The 16,444-nt window shown below is 51.4% G+C and overlaps 1 protein-coding gene across 1 annotated transcript in view; it reads right to left on the bottom strand.

Moving 5' to 3' along the window:
* ADAMTS16 (ADAM metallopeptidase with thrombospondin type 1 motif 16) overlaps nt 1-16,444 on the bottom strand; it is a 166,622-nt gene that overhangs the window by 34,761 nt on the left and 115,417 nt on the right. Inside the window, exon 18 of the mRNA XM_047766755.1 lies at nt 13,717-13,843. Within this exon, the coding sequence (XP_047622711.1) occupies nt 13,717-13,843 (127 nt within the window). The remainder of the gene's footprint in view (nt 1-13,716; nt 13,844-16,444) is intronic.

Here is a 16,444-nt window from a genome sequence, read left to right as displayed (position 1 = left end):
CCATGTACCTGAAACTAACATGATACTACAAATCAACTACATTCCAATAAAAAATTTTAAAAATGAACTAACAGAATGATTATTTTTTTCAAATAGAAATACCGGGAGTTCCCACTGTGACCCAGGGGGTTAGGACTCCAACTGCAGCCGCTTGGGTCAGTGCAGAAGTCTGGGTTGGGTCCTGGCCTGGTGCAGTGGGTTAAAGGATCAGGTGATGCTGTGGCTGTGGCATAGGTCACAGCTGCAGCTTGGATGCAACCCCTGGCCTCAGAACGTCTGTATGCCATGGGCGTGGCCATAAAATTTAAAAAAAAAAAGAAAAAGAAAGAAAGGAAGGAATCCTGGAGTAGACACCAGAAGAGTAAAAATGACAGTTAAGAGTAACTGAACTGTGACTCCTGGTCAGTGGGATCAGGCACAGGGGTTGGGAGGGTGGGGCAGGGAGTGCGACTCCTCATTGCGAGCCTCAAAGCACGAGACGCTTTTCTTTTTTTGTCTTCTTGCCATTTCTTGAACCGCTCCTGCGGCATACGGAGGTTCCCAGGCTAGGGGTCTAATCGGAGCTGTAGCCACTGGCCTAGGCTAGAGCCACAGCAATGCAGGATCTGAGCCGCATCTGCGACCCACACCACGGCTCACGGCAACGCCGGATCCTTAACCCACTGAGCAAGGCCAGGGACCGAACCCTCAACCTCATGGTTCCTAGTCAGATTCATTTCCACGGCACCATGTTTAAAAATACTGCACTCTCATGAATGAAAGTCACTAGGTGTTTTTCAATAAGATGATTTATAGATAAGCCAAAATATGGAGCATAATGGAGAGTATATCATTCAGTTATGCAGCAGAAGACAGTAATAGGACATTCTGAGCAGGTGGAATTATTTGCAGTTTGGAATGTTTTTCCTTCCTTTCTTTTCCTCACTGTCTGTATTGAAGTCACAGTTTCTTGGGCCGTATCATGGGGTGAATATGTAATTTTGGCCAGGACTAATGCTGAGAATACTTGACCTTCTGTGCCAGGCACAGGCCAGGGCTAATCCCAAAAGACCCCCGACAACCTGAGCCCACACCTGCCTGGGGGAAGGGGCGGCTCGCCATCCCCAGATAGGGACGCTCATCACACTCGGGGCTGCATGGGAGAGGCGTCTGCAAGTCAATGTCTCTTTCTAGGTGGTTCCTAAAGATGGTTCCATGTCAAGAACCGATTTTCAGCTCACAGATGGTTCAAAAACACTTGGCCGATATTCAACCAACATTCAAACAGCCACCCTCTCCCCATCACCCGCCCCCTGTGCCACCGAGGTCTTGCCTGCTAGAGAAGATCCCGTGAAAAACCAACCAACCAAGCTGACCTGAAATGACCAGCTGTGGATGGTTTGAATCCCTTGAAAGAATGGCCGGATGCTCTGAAGTCTGTTTCCTGAATCCCACCTCCTCAGGATTCGAACAGCTCCCTTGTCCCGCCCTCTGGGGATGCCTAGCCAAAGCTCTCAGCACAGACGAGGGTCTGGGAGGCTTCCTGTGGGCAGAGCTACATGCATCTAGAGGCTTCCAGAGAAGTGCAGCCTAAAGCCAGACACCTGAGGCCCCGGGGAGGCCCGGGTGGACGGCCCCCAGCAGTGGGCGTTCCTGCTTCCTGGACCGAGTGCTAGTTTTTCTCACATTTGGTGTCCAGGTGGGAGAAAAATGCGCATCTTTAAATGCCGGACGTAAACGGGGCCCGGCCAGATGGAGGCAAGATGGGAGTCACCTCCAGAGAGCAGAAGGACGGCCCTCCCTTTCCAGAACGGAATCAGCCTGCTTTTCTCATTTAATGAATGGAGCACTGAAATACCTGAAAAATGTCAGCCAGGGTTTGGAAAAAATGCAAGTCAGCCAAAAAGTGGACCCTCTCAACTGCCAGGCGGTTTTTGGATAGACACATTTCTACTGTTGAATCACTGAAATGAGAAGAATTATAATCTATTTTTTTTTCTTTTTAGGGCCGCACCTGTGGCATATGGAAGTTCCCAGGCTACGGGTGGAATTGGAGCTGCAGCCACCAGCATCCGAGCTGCATCTGTGACCTACGTCGCAGCTGCGGCAACACTGGACACTTAACCTACTGAGCGAGGCCAGGGCTGGAACACACACCCTCACAGGTACTATGTCAGGTACTTTTTAAATTTAAAAAAATTTTTTTTGTCTTTTCTAGGGCCACACCCATGGCATATGGAGGTTCCCAGGCTAGGGGTCTAATTGGAGCTACAGCTGCGGGTCTACACCACAGCCACAGCAACGCGGGATCCGAGCCGAGTCTGCGACCTACACCACAGCTCACAGCAATGCCGGATCCTTAATCCACTGAGCGAGGCCAAGGATTGAACCCGAAACCTCATGATTCCTAGTCGGATTCATTAACCACTGCGCCCCGACGGGAACTCGGGTACTATGTCAGGTTCTTAACTCACTGAGCCACAAAGGGAACTCCAGTTTGTTTGTTTTTTCTTTTTATCCTAATTCTGGTTAAGCCAACATTACCACTGTGTCTGTGCCCATGGCCTGGGTGATGAGGCTCAACTCAGGACCTGCAGGCCCAGGTGGCCCAGGCGATGCCCACCTGAGACTCAGGTGACTGGTCCGGGCACTGCCCACCTCACTGTCTCCTTCCCCTCGAGGCCGCAGGACAGACGCCCCACCTTCTCCACCTGCCGCTTATCTGCAGAAAAACTTTAGCCAAGGATGAATTTAATTGGAGAAGTGAGAAAATACAGAAGCAAAGGAAAAGAGTCCATCAAGACTCATACCGGTTTGGTCATTAAACGAAGCGAAGGACTTTTTCTTCCTCCTCGAGGGCTGCAGATAACACCCGAGCCATGTCCTGGGAGCTCTTTTACAGAGGCTGAGACCCCCGCCGGGTGGAAGAAGTCAACTACACGACAACCAGACTGTGGCCAGGATAGAAGCCGCCACCATTCTGCGAACTCACCTCAAAGAAAAGGAAGGACCCTGGAACCGGAGATTACCTGTGACTAAAACGATCAAGATGACACCAACCAACTGTTCACAGCAGCCAAGACGTGGAAATAACCCAAATGTCCAGGACAGATGCCTGGATTAAGAAGATGTGGTACATATACACAATGGAATACTACTCAGCCATACAAAGAACAAAATCGTGCCATTTGCAGCAACATGGATGGACCTAGAGACGCTCATCCTGAGTGAAGTAGGTCAGAAAGAGAAAGACAAACACCATATGATGTCACTTATATCTGGAATCTAATATACAGCACAAAGGAACCTTTCCACAGAAAAGAAACTCATGGACTTGGAGAAGAGACTTGTCGTTGCCGAGCGGGAGGGGGAGGGAGCGGGATGGATTAGGAGCTTGGGGCTAATAGATGCAGACTATTGCCTTTGGAATGAATAAGCAATGAGATCCTACTGTGTCGCGCTGGGAACTATGCCTAGTCACGTCGGATGGAGCCTGGTAATGTGAGAAAAAAGAATGTGTACATGTATGTGTGACTGGGTTGCCATGCTGTACAGTAGAAAATTGACAGAACACTGTCAACCAGCTATAATGGAAAAAATAAAAATCATTATATAAAAAAAAAGTTGACACCGATCAGACACCATGTGATCCATTTCGAGATGACTGTCGGAGCTGACCGAGCTGTCCTCCTCGGCCGGACACCCCTGAGGCTCCCCTCTAAAAGCTCCTGCCCCCCGATCAGCAGTTGGGAGCTGGTGCCTGGAGACATAAGTCCACCTGCTCCTCAGGTTGCCAGCCTCCAGAATAAAGTAACCTTTCCTTTCTGGCCAACACTTGTCTTTTTCAAGCTGCGAACAGCCAGACCCGAGTTGGGTAACAGAAGGACTTGGCTTCTCTCACTGGGAAAACGGAGGCAGTGAGGAAGAAATTTCTCAGCATCTGGCCACGGCCTCTCCGGGGCCTGTCCCTGCTCCTGCTTACAGCCCACCCTCCCAGGGACAGCCTCCTGTCCCTGGTCACTTCCAGAGGCGCAGAGGCTTGCTGCACCGGCTCTCTTGGGCAAAGAAGGAAGGGTACCCAACGGTTCCTGGGCTCCACGGCCACGTTCACCTCCCGTGGCGGTCCTGTGCCCTTGCTCTGCTTTGTGGTGAGACTCCCGAGGGATGGGGCTCTGCCCACACACGCTGCTTTCTCATCTCTCTCAATCCCACGCCCCGACCGGAAAGGGTCACATGGTGCCAATGCTCGCAACCTCCCCAAATGTCCCCAGGGCTTGAGGAGCAGGATACGAGTGGCCTAGACCTCCAAGGTGGTACACCCACGGTCACCTCATGCCTCAGTGGCTTCTGTCTACTGTCTGGGTACTCACCCAAGGAACATACACAGATAACTCCAGCAATAGAGCATAACTGGGGAGTTCCCGTTGTGGCTCAGCGCAAACAAACCTGACTAGCATCCATGAGGATGCAGGCTCCATTCCTGGCCTCGCTCAGTGGGTTAAAGGACCTGGCATTGCTGTGGCTGGGGCATAGGCCTTCGACTACAGCTTGGAATTGACCTCTAGCCTGGGAACCTCCATATGCTGCAGGTGTGGCCCTAAAAAGACAAAGAAAAAAAAATTGCATAACTGATCTGTAAGAAGATTTACTCCAGCAAAAGCTCTGTCATGGTTCACTTTGCTTTTTCTATAAAATTACTTATTTCTGGGAGTTTTACGATAATCGTGTATGGATAATCTTGGATTTTTTTTAAGTTGTGTTAATTCATATGATGGTTTGTTTTATTTATTTATATCAAAAGGTAGTGGTGTGAAAGAGAATATAATTTCCTGCAGTAGAGGCAATAAAAGAATATGAACAGAATTTGGCAAATTCATTAGAAAAGAGAAGAGCCATGACACAAACAGATGAAAAGACAAGGCCTGGGAAACAGAAGCCAAAAATCCTGAATCTAGGTTCAACTCCATAGAAGAGCAGTCACATCTCATATAAATGGACTAAGTTCGCGTGTAAAAGACAGGCCTGATTTGAGAAAGTCAAAATCCAAGAGAAAATTATTCATGCAAGGTGCAGAGAAACCCAATAATAAAACATTTAAAGATAAGGAGAATGAAGAAATGCAAGACAGGCCAAAAATAAGTAAATGGAGGTTAGTACCATAATATTAATTTCTGAAAAAATCGATCCCACACTGAAAAGCAGTATTAGGAATAAGGATGGTCAGTATTTAATAAGGGAGAATAATTTACACAGAAAGCATCACCCTACCTGACAACATAAAGTATAATTTGAACATTAAGGATCAAGTAAAATTAACAGGACAAGTTGAAAAATAAAAAATCATAATGTGAGTTTTTAAAGTATTTCTTTCAGACACAGACATACAAGATAGACAAAAAGTCAATAAGGAGCTTGATCTGTCATATAAATAACCCCACACAACACAAAGCACACAGCCCTTCCTTCCCACAGAAAATATTTACAAAACCTCCCATTCCTAAGGCATAAAGGAAGTCTCAAAAATGCCAAAAATGACATAATTTTAACTCTTTCTTTGATCTCAATGTAGTAGCATCTGAAATAACAAGAAGATTTTCCCTGAAGCCTCAATAAATTTGGAAATGGAAAACCACAATCATTCTAAATAACTCATGGATCTGAAAGTTTTTTTTTTTTTTTTTGGCTTTTTAGGGCCACACCTGCAGCATATGGAGGTTCCCAGGCTAGGGGTCGAATTGGAGCTGTCGCCACCAGCCTACAACACAGCCACAGCAATGTGGGATCTGAGCCGCATCTGGGACCATAGCTCACAGCAACGCTGGATCCTTAATCCACAGTATGAGGCCACGGATCAAACCTGCATCCTCATGAATGCTAGTTGGGTTCATTAACCACTGAGCCACTATGGGAGCTCCTCTGGATCTGAGAGATTGACGGTGCTTAATCTTCCCTAAAAACAACCCACTGTGTTCCCCCAAAAGAGTGAAGCTTCAGTGTTCAACGAGTATTTCCAGAAGTTGGGAGTTCCCACTGTGGCTCAGTGGTAACGAACCCAACTAGGACCTGTGAGGAGGCAGGTTTGATCCCTGGTCTCGCTCAGTTTGTTAAGGATCCAGCATTGCTGTGGCTGTGGTGTAGGCCAGCAGCTGCAGCTCCAATTCGATCTCTAGCCTGGCAACCTCCATAGGCTGCAGGTGCTGCCCTAAAAGACCAAAAAAAAAAAAAGTCCAGAAGCACTGGTTAGTATACTCGTATACCCCAGTGAATATACAGAGGTAAGACAGATTCGTATTTAACTCCAGGAGTTAAACCCTTTCCTGTGTACAGATCAGCTCAGTGGCCAGGGTCCTTTTCATCCCCCCTTGGTAGACCATACACTACAAATATTAATACCCTAAAAATATTAATATTTCCATGGCTAATATCCAAAAGAGATGAGACAGAAAAAATCGCTGCCCCTTTCCTGCCACTGGCAGTGTTGCCCTAAGGAGATGATTAGCGATGAGCTTATCCTGCTGAGTCTTAGCTCTCATCTCCACTGGGCAACCCGAGATGCAACCACCAGGATGCAGCCATGCGTCTCGGCATCTTGGCTGTCAAGGGAACAGGTCTGCTGATGGGTTTGTAGGGAGTCAGCAAAGCGGAGGCACACACATGAGGACCAGCCACATACCAGCCGAGAGGGACACAGGGCGAGGCATCTGCTGACAGTATGTTTTATCTACACTCCTGCCGTGCATCCCTAGAAGAGCCCTTTGGGAGAGGACTCGGATCTGCTTACCATCTGGAAAGCATTTATTTCCTCGCCTACCTTCAGCCCCACTGTCCAGGAAGGCGGGCAGTGACTGTGCTTCGAAAACCAGAGAGGTAAGATAAATGACAGGAAAAGCCACTCCATTTAGATAAACTGAGAAATAGAGAGAGGAAATAAATACCCGCGTGATTTATAATTCATATTTCCAAAGCAAGCGATAAAAATGCCTGATTCTCGCTAAAAGGAGCCGTGGGAGAGCTGGGCGCTGGCCTCGCGCACAGCCGCCTTCCAGGGTGCAGCCGGGAGGAGACGGACGCCCGCTGGCCTCCCTCCATCCCCGGGAGGGGCGCGAAGTGCTGACACGTTAGCCGTGGTGCTCCTGCTGGCCGGGGCCTCGCAGGCATTTTGAGCTCATCCTCCTCCAGCCAGAAGCCTCCTGCCTCCCAGCCCTCTGCCCCTGCGGAGGTTTACGACCTGGGTCCCCGTCCCGGATGCCTGCGCGCCTGAGACGCGGCCGGTGGCACGAGTGGTTGAGGACCGACCCGGGAGGCGAAGGGCTCCAACCGGCCGAGCAGGTCACGTGTTGGCTTCCGTTAAAAGGGAGAAGGCCCGTGAATGAAGATGTTTTAAAGACTCTGCTCCCCAGTCCTTTGGGAGCCTCCTTCCCCTGGAACAGGAAACGCACGCTGCATCCTGCTGGAGCTCCTGGCCCGAGTCAGCCAGACGGCGCGAGGCTGAGAACCGCGGCCATGCGCACCTGCTGCGGCTTTGAGGCCACGGGGAGGGGGACACCGGGTCCAAGAGGGCCCTGGATGGAGCCTCGAGGCAGATGGCCTAGTGAGAAAGAAGCCGGCCCTCATTGTCGGAAAGATACAACCTGCGTGTGCTGCCCACTGCATCAGGAACCAAAGTCATCCGTGTTCGGGGCAGGAGAGCCATGTAGCTCACTTTCAGAGCAAAACAAACAAGTTTTAAAATTAAGATCTATTGTACCAATTCAATTATTAAAATCAAATGCTAAGCCACAAGGACTATGTATTTCATACAGGTTCCCTCTTCTGCGTCTGTCACAGAGTGTGTTGCTTCACACGCTAAATCACGTGAGTGGGTTTCTCTGTTTAGAGCTAGAGTTCCAACAGCCAAGATGTATGGGGTATTTAGCAGACGTGCTAAGAGCTTTGCCTGGATCCCCTCAATGAATCCCTGCGATTGCCCTGATCACATGTAAGGTGGGAGCAGCCGGGTGACAGCGCAGCCCACACCTTTTTTCTTTGTCAGGGCTGCACCTGCGGCATATGGAAGTTCCCAGGCTAGAGGCTGAATCGGAGCTGCAGCTTGGGCCCTGCAGCAACACTGGATCCTTAACCCGCTGACCGAGGCCAGGGATGGAACCTGCATCCTCGCAGAGGCAGCATCCGGTCCTTGGTTTGCGGAGCCCCAGTGGGAACGCCTTCAGCCCACCCCTTTGACCCTAGCCCCTTAGCACAATGCAGGCTGACCAAGTCCACTCTGCTGGAGGACTGATGCATGGAGCTGGGAAATCTTGCTCCCCAGGGACAATGGAAACCCGTGGGCTGGCTTGTCATCAGGCCTCTGCTACTCGCCGGGGGAGCAGGAGCCCGGCAGGCCCACCCTTGTCCTCCTCAGCATCTCCCAGTGGGGACAAAAGGCGTTAGCTTTTCTGCCAGACTTTGCATTATCTCCCAGAGCTGCTTCTTTCAGAGGAAATATAGACATTCAAAAAGATGAGATATGCAAATAAAAGACTCGGGGCCTCTGGATTTTTCTGGGGTGACTTGGGATACCCTTGCTGAGCTTTCTACAGGTGGGTCCTGGACACCAGTTCCACCCTAACTAGACTGGTCCTTCGCCCTGACTCGTGTCTCTGCTTTCAGCACACAAAGCTGCTGACAGAGTTTCCTGGTGAGATTCTACCCGAGCGAGTTGGATACAGAATACAAGATGCAGAAGAATCCAGAGACATTGCTGACTCTAGATCCCAGGCAGCCAGACAGGCAGACTGCAGGGGGTGGAGGACGCCCAGTGAGAGAAACCATGGGCTGAACAGGTGGCTTACAGGAAAAATCAGTAATGCAAATATCAGTATTTATGGTATGGTGTAAGGAAAGCTGACACCCATTTAAAAATATTGCTTTGAGGGAATCCATGAGCAGGAAGGATAAGAGACGCCAGAGACGTAACTGTGGAGGCTTCAGGGGAAGGAGCAGGACTGCTGGCCCCACATGAAGGGGACACAGAGCCTGGGAGAGTCAAGGTGGGTGCTGGAGGGAGGGAGGGTGGCCGGAGCCTGACACCCATCTCTAAGGTCTGAGGTCTGAAAGCTGGAGGATGGGGGGGGGGTGACGTCTAATCATTGTCCTGAGAGGGACCAGATATCCAGGGAAGGGGTCAGGATAGCGTGCCATCCTGGGCGGCCAGAGACGCAGGTGGCTGCACCTTCAGAGTGAGACGTGGGCTTGTGAATTGCTGGCAGCCTTTAGCTCCTGAGCTCTGCGCGCAGCCCAGGGACGGACCAGGGTGTCACCAGGTTGGGTTTTCTAGGGGAGTAGAGTTGGACAAGAGGCTTGAGTAGGCTGGACAATGATGGGGGGGGCGGGGGGCACCAGCCAGAGTGGTGACACAGAAGGGTACCTTGAGTGTGGATCTGGGAGCTCATGAGCTGCAACGACAAAGAGGCTGCGGCCAGCAGGGGTGTTTGGAACCAAGGCCTCACAGAATGTCGCGCAGGAGGCAGGGGAGGGGCTCAGCTGCCCACAGAGACCTTGGGAGCGTGGCTCGAGCAGGGAGGGAGCACTCCCCCGTCACACGGAGGCTGGGCTGGAGGCAGCTGGGGGCAGTGGGGCGGCTCTGCCCTGAGGTCACCTGGGATTCCACTGCCTCTGCCCTTGGACTCCATGTGACCTGCCCACTGCGGCTGGATCTGGGTCACCAAGGCAGGCCAACTCCGCTGCCACCCAGGAGAGGGGACAGGCAGGGGAGGAGGCAGAGCCTTCGAAGGACACCCGTGAAGACACCTGTCTGTTCTGGTCCCATCCCATTGGCCAGACAGATGACGGCGGGGAGGAAGGATGGGGAAGGTCCAGGCGGGCGTGTGGGCGTGTGTGTGTGTGTGTGTGTCTGTGTCTCTGTGTGTGTGTGTTGTGAATTTCTATTAACACAGATGAGAAAGAGGAAGGGGGCATGGGGGCGCCTCCCTGCAGCCCTTGCTGACGGCAGGAGAGAGAGGCTGAGTGGGGCCTGGAGACTCAGGGAGGGACGTTAGTGACCACGGGTGGCCGTGGGGTGGGGCATCTGACGACACCTCAGTCATCTCCAACATACAGACACTGTCACTCCTGGGGCAGCTCTTGAAGAAGCCCGGCCTAAGGTGGTACTTGACATGAGGCACTTGTGGGAAAAAAAGAAGAACAATAAGGCTTACTCTGGGTTAAGGCACAGGGGATTACTCAGCGTCTTATTTCTTGACGGCAGCATCCAAACAGGACGGGCCAGGCTCCCCTACGCCACCTGCCCCAGGGAGGGCGGCCCGAGCTCCTCACTCCGGACTCAGGCCTTCCCGTTTCCTCTCCGTCGTCTCACAGCTGAGGATGCTGGGGGAGGGGAGGGGTGAGGCCACTGCCCAGAGACTATGCCGCAGTGGAGCCCTCGCCCTGGCCTGAGGGACCCTGATTCACCCCTAAATTCTATAAGCATTTACTGAGGGCCAGGCACCGTTCGTCCCTCCAGATACATCAGGAGACTAAAGCAAGACTTGACCCTGCAGAGATTTTCAAAAGCATGGAAATTCTGCACCAGGAGCAACGGTTTATCCGAACAGACACAGGAGATGATGACGATAGCTGAGGATAAGGGCTGAGGGCGAGGACCATTTTGTCCGGCCACGTCAAGTTTGCTAGAATTCCACACTGAAATCCAATAACGGTACTGACTTCCGTAGGAAGTGATGATTCTGATGTACCCGCCCTGGACCAGCCACTATAGAAGCAGCCTCTGCCGTGCAGCGCATCCGCCGAGCTGGAGAAAACCCTACATCAAAAAGATCCATGCAGCCCAGTGCTCACAGCAACACCGTTCACAATAGCCAAGACACGGAAGCCACCTGCACGTCCATCAGCAGAGGACCGGATGAGGATGCGGTACGCCTATACAGCGGAATCCCACTCAGCCGGAAAAAGAACGGGATGATACCGTCCGCAGCAACGTGGACGGACCTAGAGATTATCGTACTAAGCGAAGTCGACTGGACAGAGAAAGACAAATATCCTATGATATCTCCTACATGTGCAATCTAAAAAAACAGTGCAGAAGAACTTACCTACCACACAGAAACAGACTCACAGACGTCAACATCAAACCGACACTTCCCAAAGGCGAAACGTCGGGGAGAAGGATACATTAAGAGCTTGGGCTGGAAATGCTATAAAATTTCGTTGTGATGATCATTGTACAACGACAGATATGATAAAATTCACTGAGTAATAATAAAACATTTAAAAAAAGAGCTTGGGGCTAACGTATGCACACTACCATGTATAAAATAGACAACTAACAACCACCTACTGTACAGCACAGGGAAATCTACTCAATATTCTGTCATAACCTATATGGGAAAAGAATCGGAAAAAGAATGGACACATGTCTCTGTACAACTGACTTGCTCTGCTGTACGCCTGAAACTCACACAACACTGTAAATCAACTATACGCCAGTAAAATTTAAAGAAAAAGGAACCTCAAGTAAAATAATGGATGCACAAGAAAAACCCAGAGTGACACGGAACTGACGGCAGCTGGGCATCCCCTGAATGGTGTACCTAAGGATTCATCACCAGGAGGAAGCCCAGGAGGCGGGGGGAGCCCCTTGTTTTTTCGCCACACAGTACAGGGACGCGGCAGCTGCTGGCTGCCCCCTGCTCCCTTGGGGCCACCAGCTGCTCCTGCATCCTAGGCTGGGTCCTGCAGGGCCTGGAGAGGCAGAGGGGCCAACGAGGGGGTGCCCCAGGCATCACTTCCCATCTGAGTTATGTGATGCTTCAAATCACACAGTTGGAAGCCCAGGAGCGGGTGACTTAGTCCCAGGCTGGGGTAAGGTTCTCTCGTGTCCACGGTAAGGAGCTTCAGCAAACTCACCTGGGCAGCCTGGACGGCCAGGGTACGAGCCACTCAACAGTTCCAGGGAGATGCCAGGCGAGCACTAAATATTCCCAATCGTCCCGAGCTTTACTATCCTGGATCTACTCTCCACTGAGTTGAGTTTCTGCTGCACGTTAAAGCCACCACCACACCCCCCAATTGAACCTAAAGCGGTTTCCCGACTCTTCACACCGATGCCTCTGCCTTCGTGAGAACTCAGTGCCGTAGGGAAAGGCACGCTCAGGGTCCCAGCAGCCCCAACCTCCTTCTCCACGAGGCTCCTTGGGGACGCCCACACTCCGTCCCCTGGAACACAAGTGCAGAACCGGCTCTCTGGGGAGAAGGGGTCAGGGTGTGGCACTTCAGCGGGCCAGGGGGCCCTGGCCGGGTGCCCCCCCATTTCCTTCAGACAGGAGACCCACTTTCCGGAAATGGGGCTCTGCTACGTCTTCCCGCCACTCACCCTGGGGCTCGTTTCCTAAGCTGTCCCGGGTGGCCTGAATTTGATGTGTGACTTCAGGCACAGAAGCAGCTCATGGTGGCCGTGCTCCTGTCTGAGGTCCAGCCCCGCACGCCCCACAGGGGCGCCCACTGGGGCTGTGGGATCAGTGACAGAGGCGGAGTGCGGACCAGGGCAGGCATCAGTCCCAGGAGTCCCCTTCGGTTCTGGAGGATCCCTGGGTGGGCATGCATAGCCTTGGTGAGTGACGGGCCTCTGGCACAGAATTCCTGGTGCAAATTCTGACCTGCTTCTCTCTCAGTATCAGGCTGATCGGTCTGGTGGCCAAGGAACGTGGTGGAGGCGGGGCCACGGGCTGCATAAGGTGACAGGTCCCCTCCTGACAGGATGGGTCTTCCTGCCCCCCCTACCCCCGCAGTGGTGGGAGGCAGGGTCCCAGCCTCTCAGATGCCGCTCCGTGGCCTCCATCTCTATGCTGAGTGAGGACCTGGGGACCCACGGCTCAGAGAGAAGGCAGACCGTGCACCCACCCTCCTGCGTCTTACTGTCTCTGGGGCAGGCGTCTAGCTTTATGCTTTTGAGACACACACTAAAGCTCAGCAAAGCCGGGCTCCATTTAGAGCCACTGTGGACCTCTTCATCAAACTGCGAGAGATCATGTGTGCTGGGGCGAGTGCCCGGCTATCTGAGGCGTCTGGTTGGGGTGAGACTCTCATCCTGTAAGCACCTTTCCCAGGCCACTTCCACACCCCTCCGTGGAGATGCAGCAAGTGAGAAGCATCAGACTCTGGACAAGCCCGGGGTGCGGGGGCGGGGGGCGGGGGAAGATGGCTGGAGAGGCCCGGGCAGGACAGAGCTGCCTCCTGGGTTCTCCCTACCCCCTCAGGGGCCCTGAGCTTTACCTGGGAACATAAAGGGGCGGAAGTACTGGAAAGAGGGGGCCAAGACAACAGAGCCCTCTCTGTGCTGCCTGTCCCACAAGTGAGGCAGGCGGAGTCCCCGCTCCCCCCACAGCCCCAGCAGCTTCACTAGTCAGAAAAGCAAACAACAGTGAAGGGGATGGAGCTGAGAGCAAAAGCATCCTGTCCCCTTGGGTACCACTCCCCAGGCTGAACAAAGCAGAGAACAAGCCCCACCCACTAGGAGGCCTCCCACCCACACCACAGGCTCTTCCAGGCTCTCTCCCTGCCTGAACGCGAGTCATCTACTCACGGGTCGGAGACCAGGCAGTTTCTGTTCCTTTTGCCTCCACTGGCCCGGAGGACACAGCAGCAGGTGGCACTTCAATGCCCCAGACTCAGGAGCACCAAGGACTCAGCTTCTAGTTGCAATATTCTGACACCTGCTCAGAGGAGGGTGGGCGTTCTCACCTGGGGGGACAGGCAGACACTTTGCAGGGCGTGACCCCTGTGACGGGCCGGGCGTCGGGGCTGCAGAAGGACGCGTTCACCGGGAACCTCAGGTCTCTGTAGCAGGCTCCCCTCGTGGTCATGTGTCCTGTCGGAGAGTGGAACGCAGAGTAAAGACCACAGACGGGCCCGTGGTACGAGACCACGGAACCGAGAGGGACATCTTTAGCGAAAAACCTTTTTAAAAAACCTTTGCCCGGTTGGCACATTTTTGTTTAGTTAATGGCATCGGGTGACTCCTGATGGTCTGCTTTTCCGACCTGTCTTCACGATTTTTATCAGTGAATTTCATCAATTCTGAGACGGCTCCTACCTTCCCCTGCATTTCAACATCACGAAGCCTGTGCCTTGCAAGGGCTGCCAACATATATTTGATGAACCAATCTGGGTCGTTTCTATTGTTTCCAGAGTTGGAAATAACAGCAATTGCGCAAAACAGGCGCAATGCTGGGTACATTCACCAGCGCTTCCATGTGAGGGTGACAACAAGAAACGATCGGCAATAAAACAGAACTACAGACAACAATGTGACAAGCCCTTGACCCCAGAGGATTCCGAGGGAAGTACTGTCAAGGTCGCCGCCGAGTGGCGACGTCTGCACAGCGATGATGACGTGGATGTCGCCTTCGGTGAGGTGGGGGGAAGGGAAAGGTGGTTGGACGCTCGGCCTCCAGTCGCGTCTTTCTGAACACGCTTACATGTGTTCAATAGTTCAGTTCATTAAATTTACCCCCCAGAAGGGACCATTACTTACCAGAGGTGCCTAGAATTGTCAAAACCACAGGGATGGAAAGAAGGGGGCTTGCCAGGGTCTGGGGGGGGGGTAGGCGTCCACAGGCAGTGCTTCCGTTCGGTTCGGAAGATGCAAACAATATGGGGAGTGGACGGTTGTCAGATGTGGACAACAATCTCAACGTGCTTAATGCCGCAGAATGGTGCACTCAAAAGCGGTTGGTATGGGGCGTTCCCGCCGTGGCACAGCGGAAACAAATCCGACTAGGAACCACGAGGTTGCAGGTTTGATCCCTGGCCTCGCTCAGTGGGTTAAGGATCTGGCGTTGCCGTGAGCTGTGGTGTAGGTCACAGATGCAGCTCAGATCCGGCGTGGCTGTGGCTGTGGCGGAGGCCGGCAGCTACAGCTCCGATTCGGCCCCCCAGCCTGAGAACCTCCATATGCCGTGAGTGCAGCCCTAAAATGCAAAAAAGAAAAAAAAAAAGCATACATAGAAATAAATGAACCTAATACCTAATTAGGATGTTAGGAAAAAAGATAGCTCAAGAAAGCAGAAAGAAGGGATGGATATAGACTGGACCAGAAGTTGATATATCAGGAAATGAACAGACTTCAGCGTATTTGAATGCAGACAAAAATGTGAAGCAGAAGTCAGTATGTTGGAAAAGAGCTGAGGGTTTTTTGGGGGCGGAGCTCTTCTCAAACATGAACCCACAACTCAGTGCCCTGCCCCCTTTCATGCTCTCCCCGGGGTTACAGGGGCTGGGCATTGGCACTGCAGGGGCCACGTCTTGTCTGTGTGGCTGGCAGATCGCTCCCCATGAGACGCACGGGCACGGGATGTGGCCAGAGCCCCAGCCTCCCGTCCATGGCAATAGCTGATACCGACACTGGCTTTGGCAGATGCCAGGTCTGCAGTCCTCTCCAGACATTTCCCTGGAAACCCCTGCTCCGGTGCTGGCCTAGCTCTAATCCTCCCCCGGGGATTTCTGGAATGTTCTACACCTTCTACCTCTTCAACAGCTAGAGCCACGCTCAGGGTGAAGGCACCTCTCCGACCTTTACTCCACCAACTTTTTCAACTATTTCATAAGCACGTGATCCCTTATATGAAACACCTTCCCACTCGAAATACCTAGGACAGTTTATGCTTTCCTGACTAAACTGTCACTGAAATACTAATTTAATGAAGAAAATAAACAATGAGCGTGAATATACAAGGTGAGAAATAAGAAAATATCCACACGTGGCTTACTTTGAATATATAAGAATACCATTGGAAACCCTACAGAAGAGACGGTTTTCTTCATTAGCAAAATTAATTCCAAAGAGATAAATAATCTAAGTAATCCAATTACCACAGCAAAATAAAAAAATCAAAGATCTAACTCCTGAAAGAAAAAAAAAAAGATTCAGATGCTTCAAACAAATTCTACCACATGTAGAGGCATAGATAGCAATGCTAGTTAAGTGGTGCCAGCACATACAAAATAGGATAGGTTCCAACATTTTAGGAAATTTAGTATATTTTAGCATGAAAAGGAAAATTAGGGCTCCGTAATACTTAGAAGTACTAATGTAAATCATATAAAATAAATTAAAAGGCCAGAATCAAGTTGCACATGGGGAAAAAAAGGACATCACCAATGCCATCAACGATCCCTATTAGGAATATAAGAATGGCTCAATATTAGGAAAACTGGCTAAAAAATGTCACCCTTTGAATGGATTAGAAAACAAGCATAAAGTTACCATGAATGTAATAGGGCTCAGCATGTGATAATTCTGCCTCAATTTTGACAAAAACGTCTTTAAAACAGACAACTGATGAAGACTTACTCATCAATATATTTGCATGTTTGCGTGGATTTACGTGTGTGCATATTTATACCTATGTATCCAGACAGACAGACATAGATACTTACATGCGTACTTAAACCTCGGAGTCAGCATTAT

Source organism: Phacochoerus africanus, chromosome 1, assembly GCF_016906955.1.
Source record: "Phacochoerus africanus isolate WHEZ1 chromosome 1, ROS_Pafr_v1, whole genome shotgun sequence".
Classification (NCBI taxonomy): Eukaryota; Metazoa; Chordata; class Mammalia; order Artiodactyla; family Suidae; genus Phacochoerus; species Phacochoerus africanus.
The sequence above is the reverse complement of the archived record's forward strand: the minus strand, read 5'-3'. Positions and strand labels throughout refer to the sequence as shown.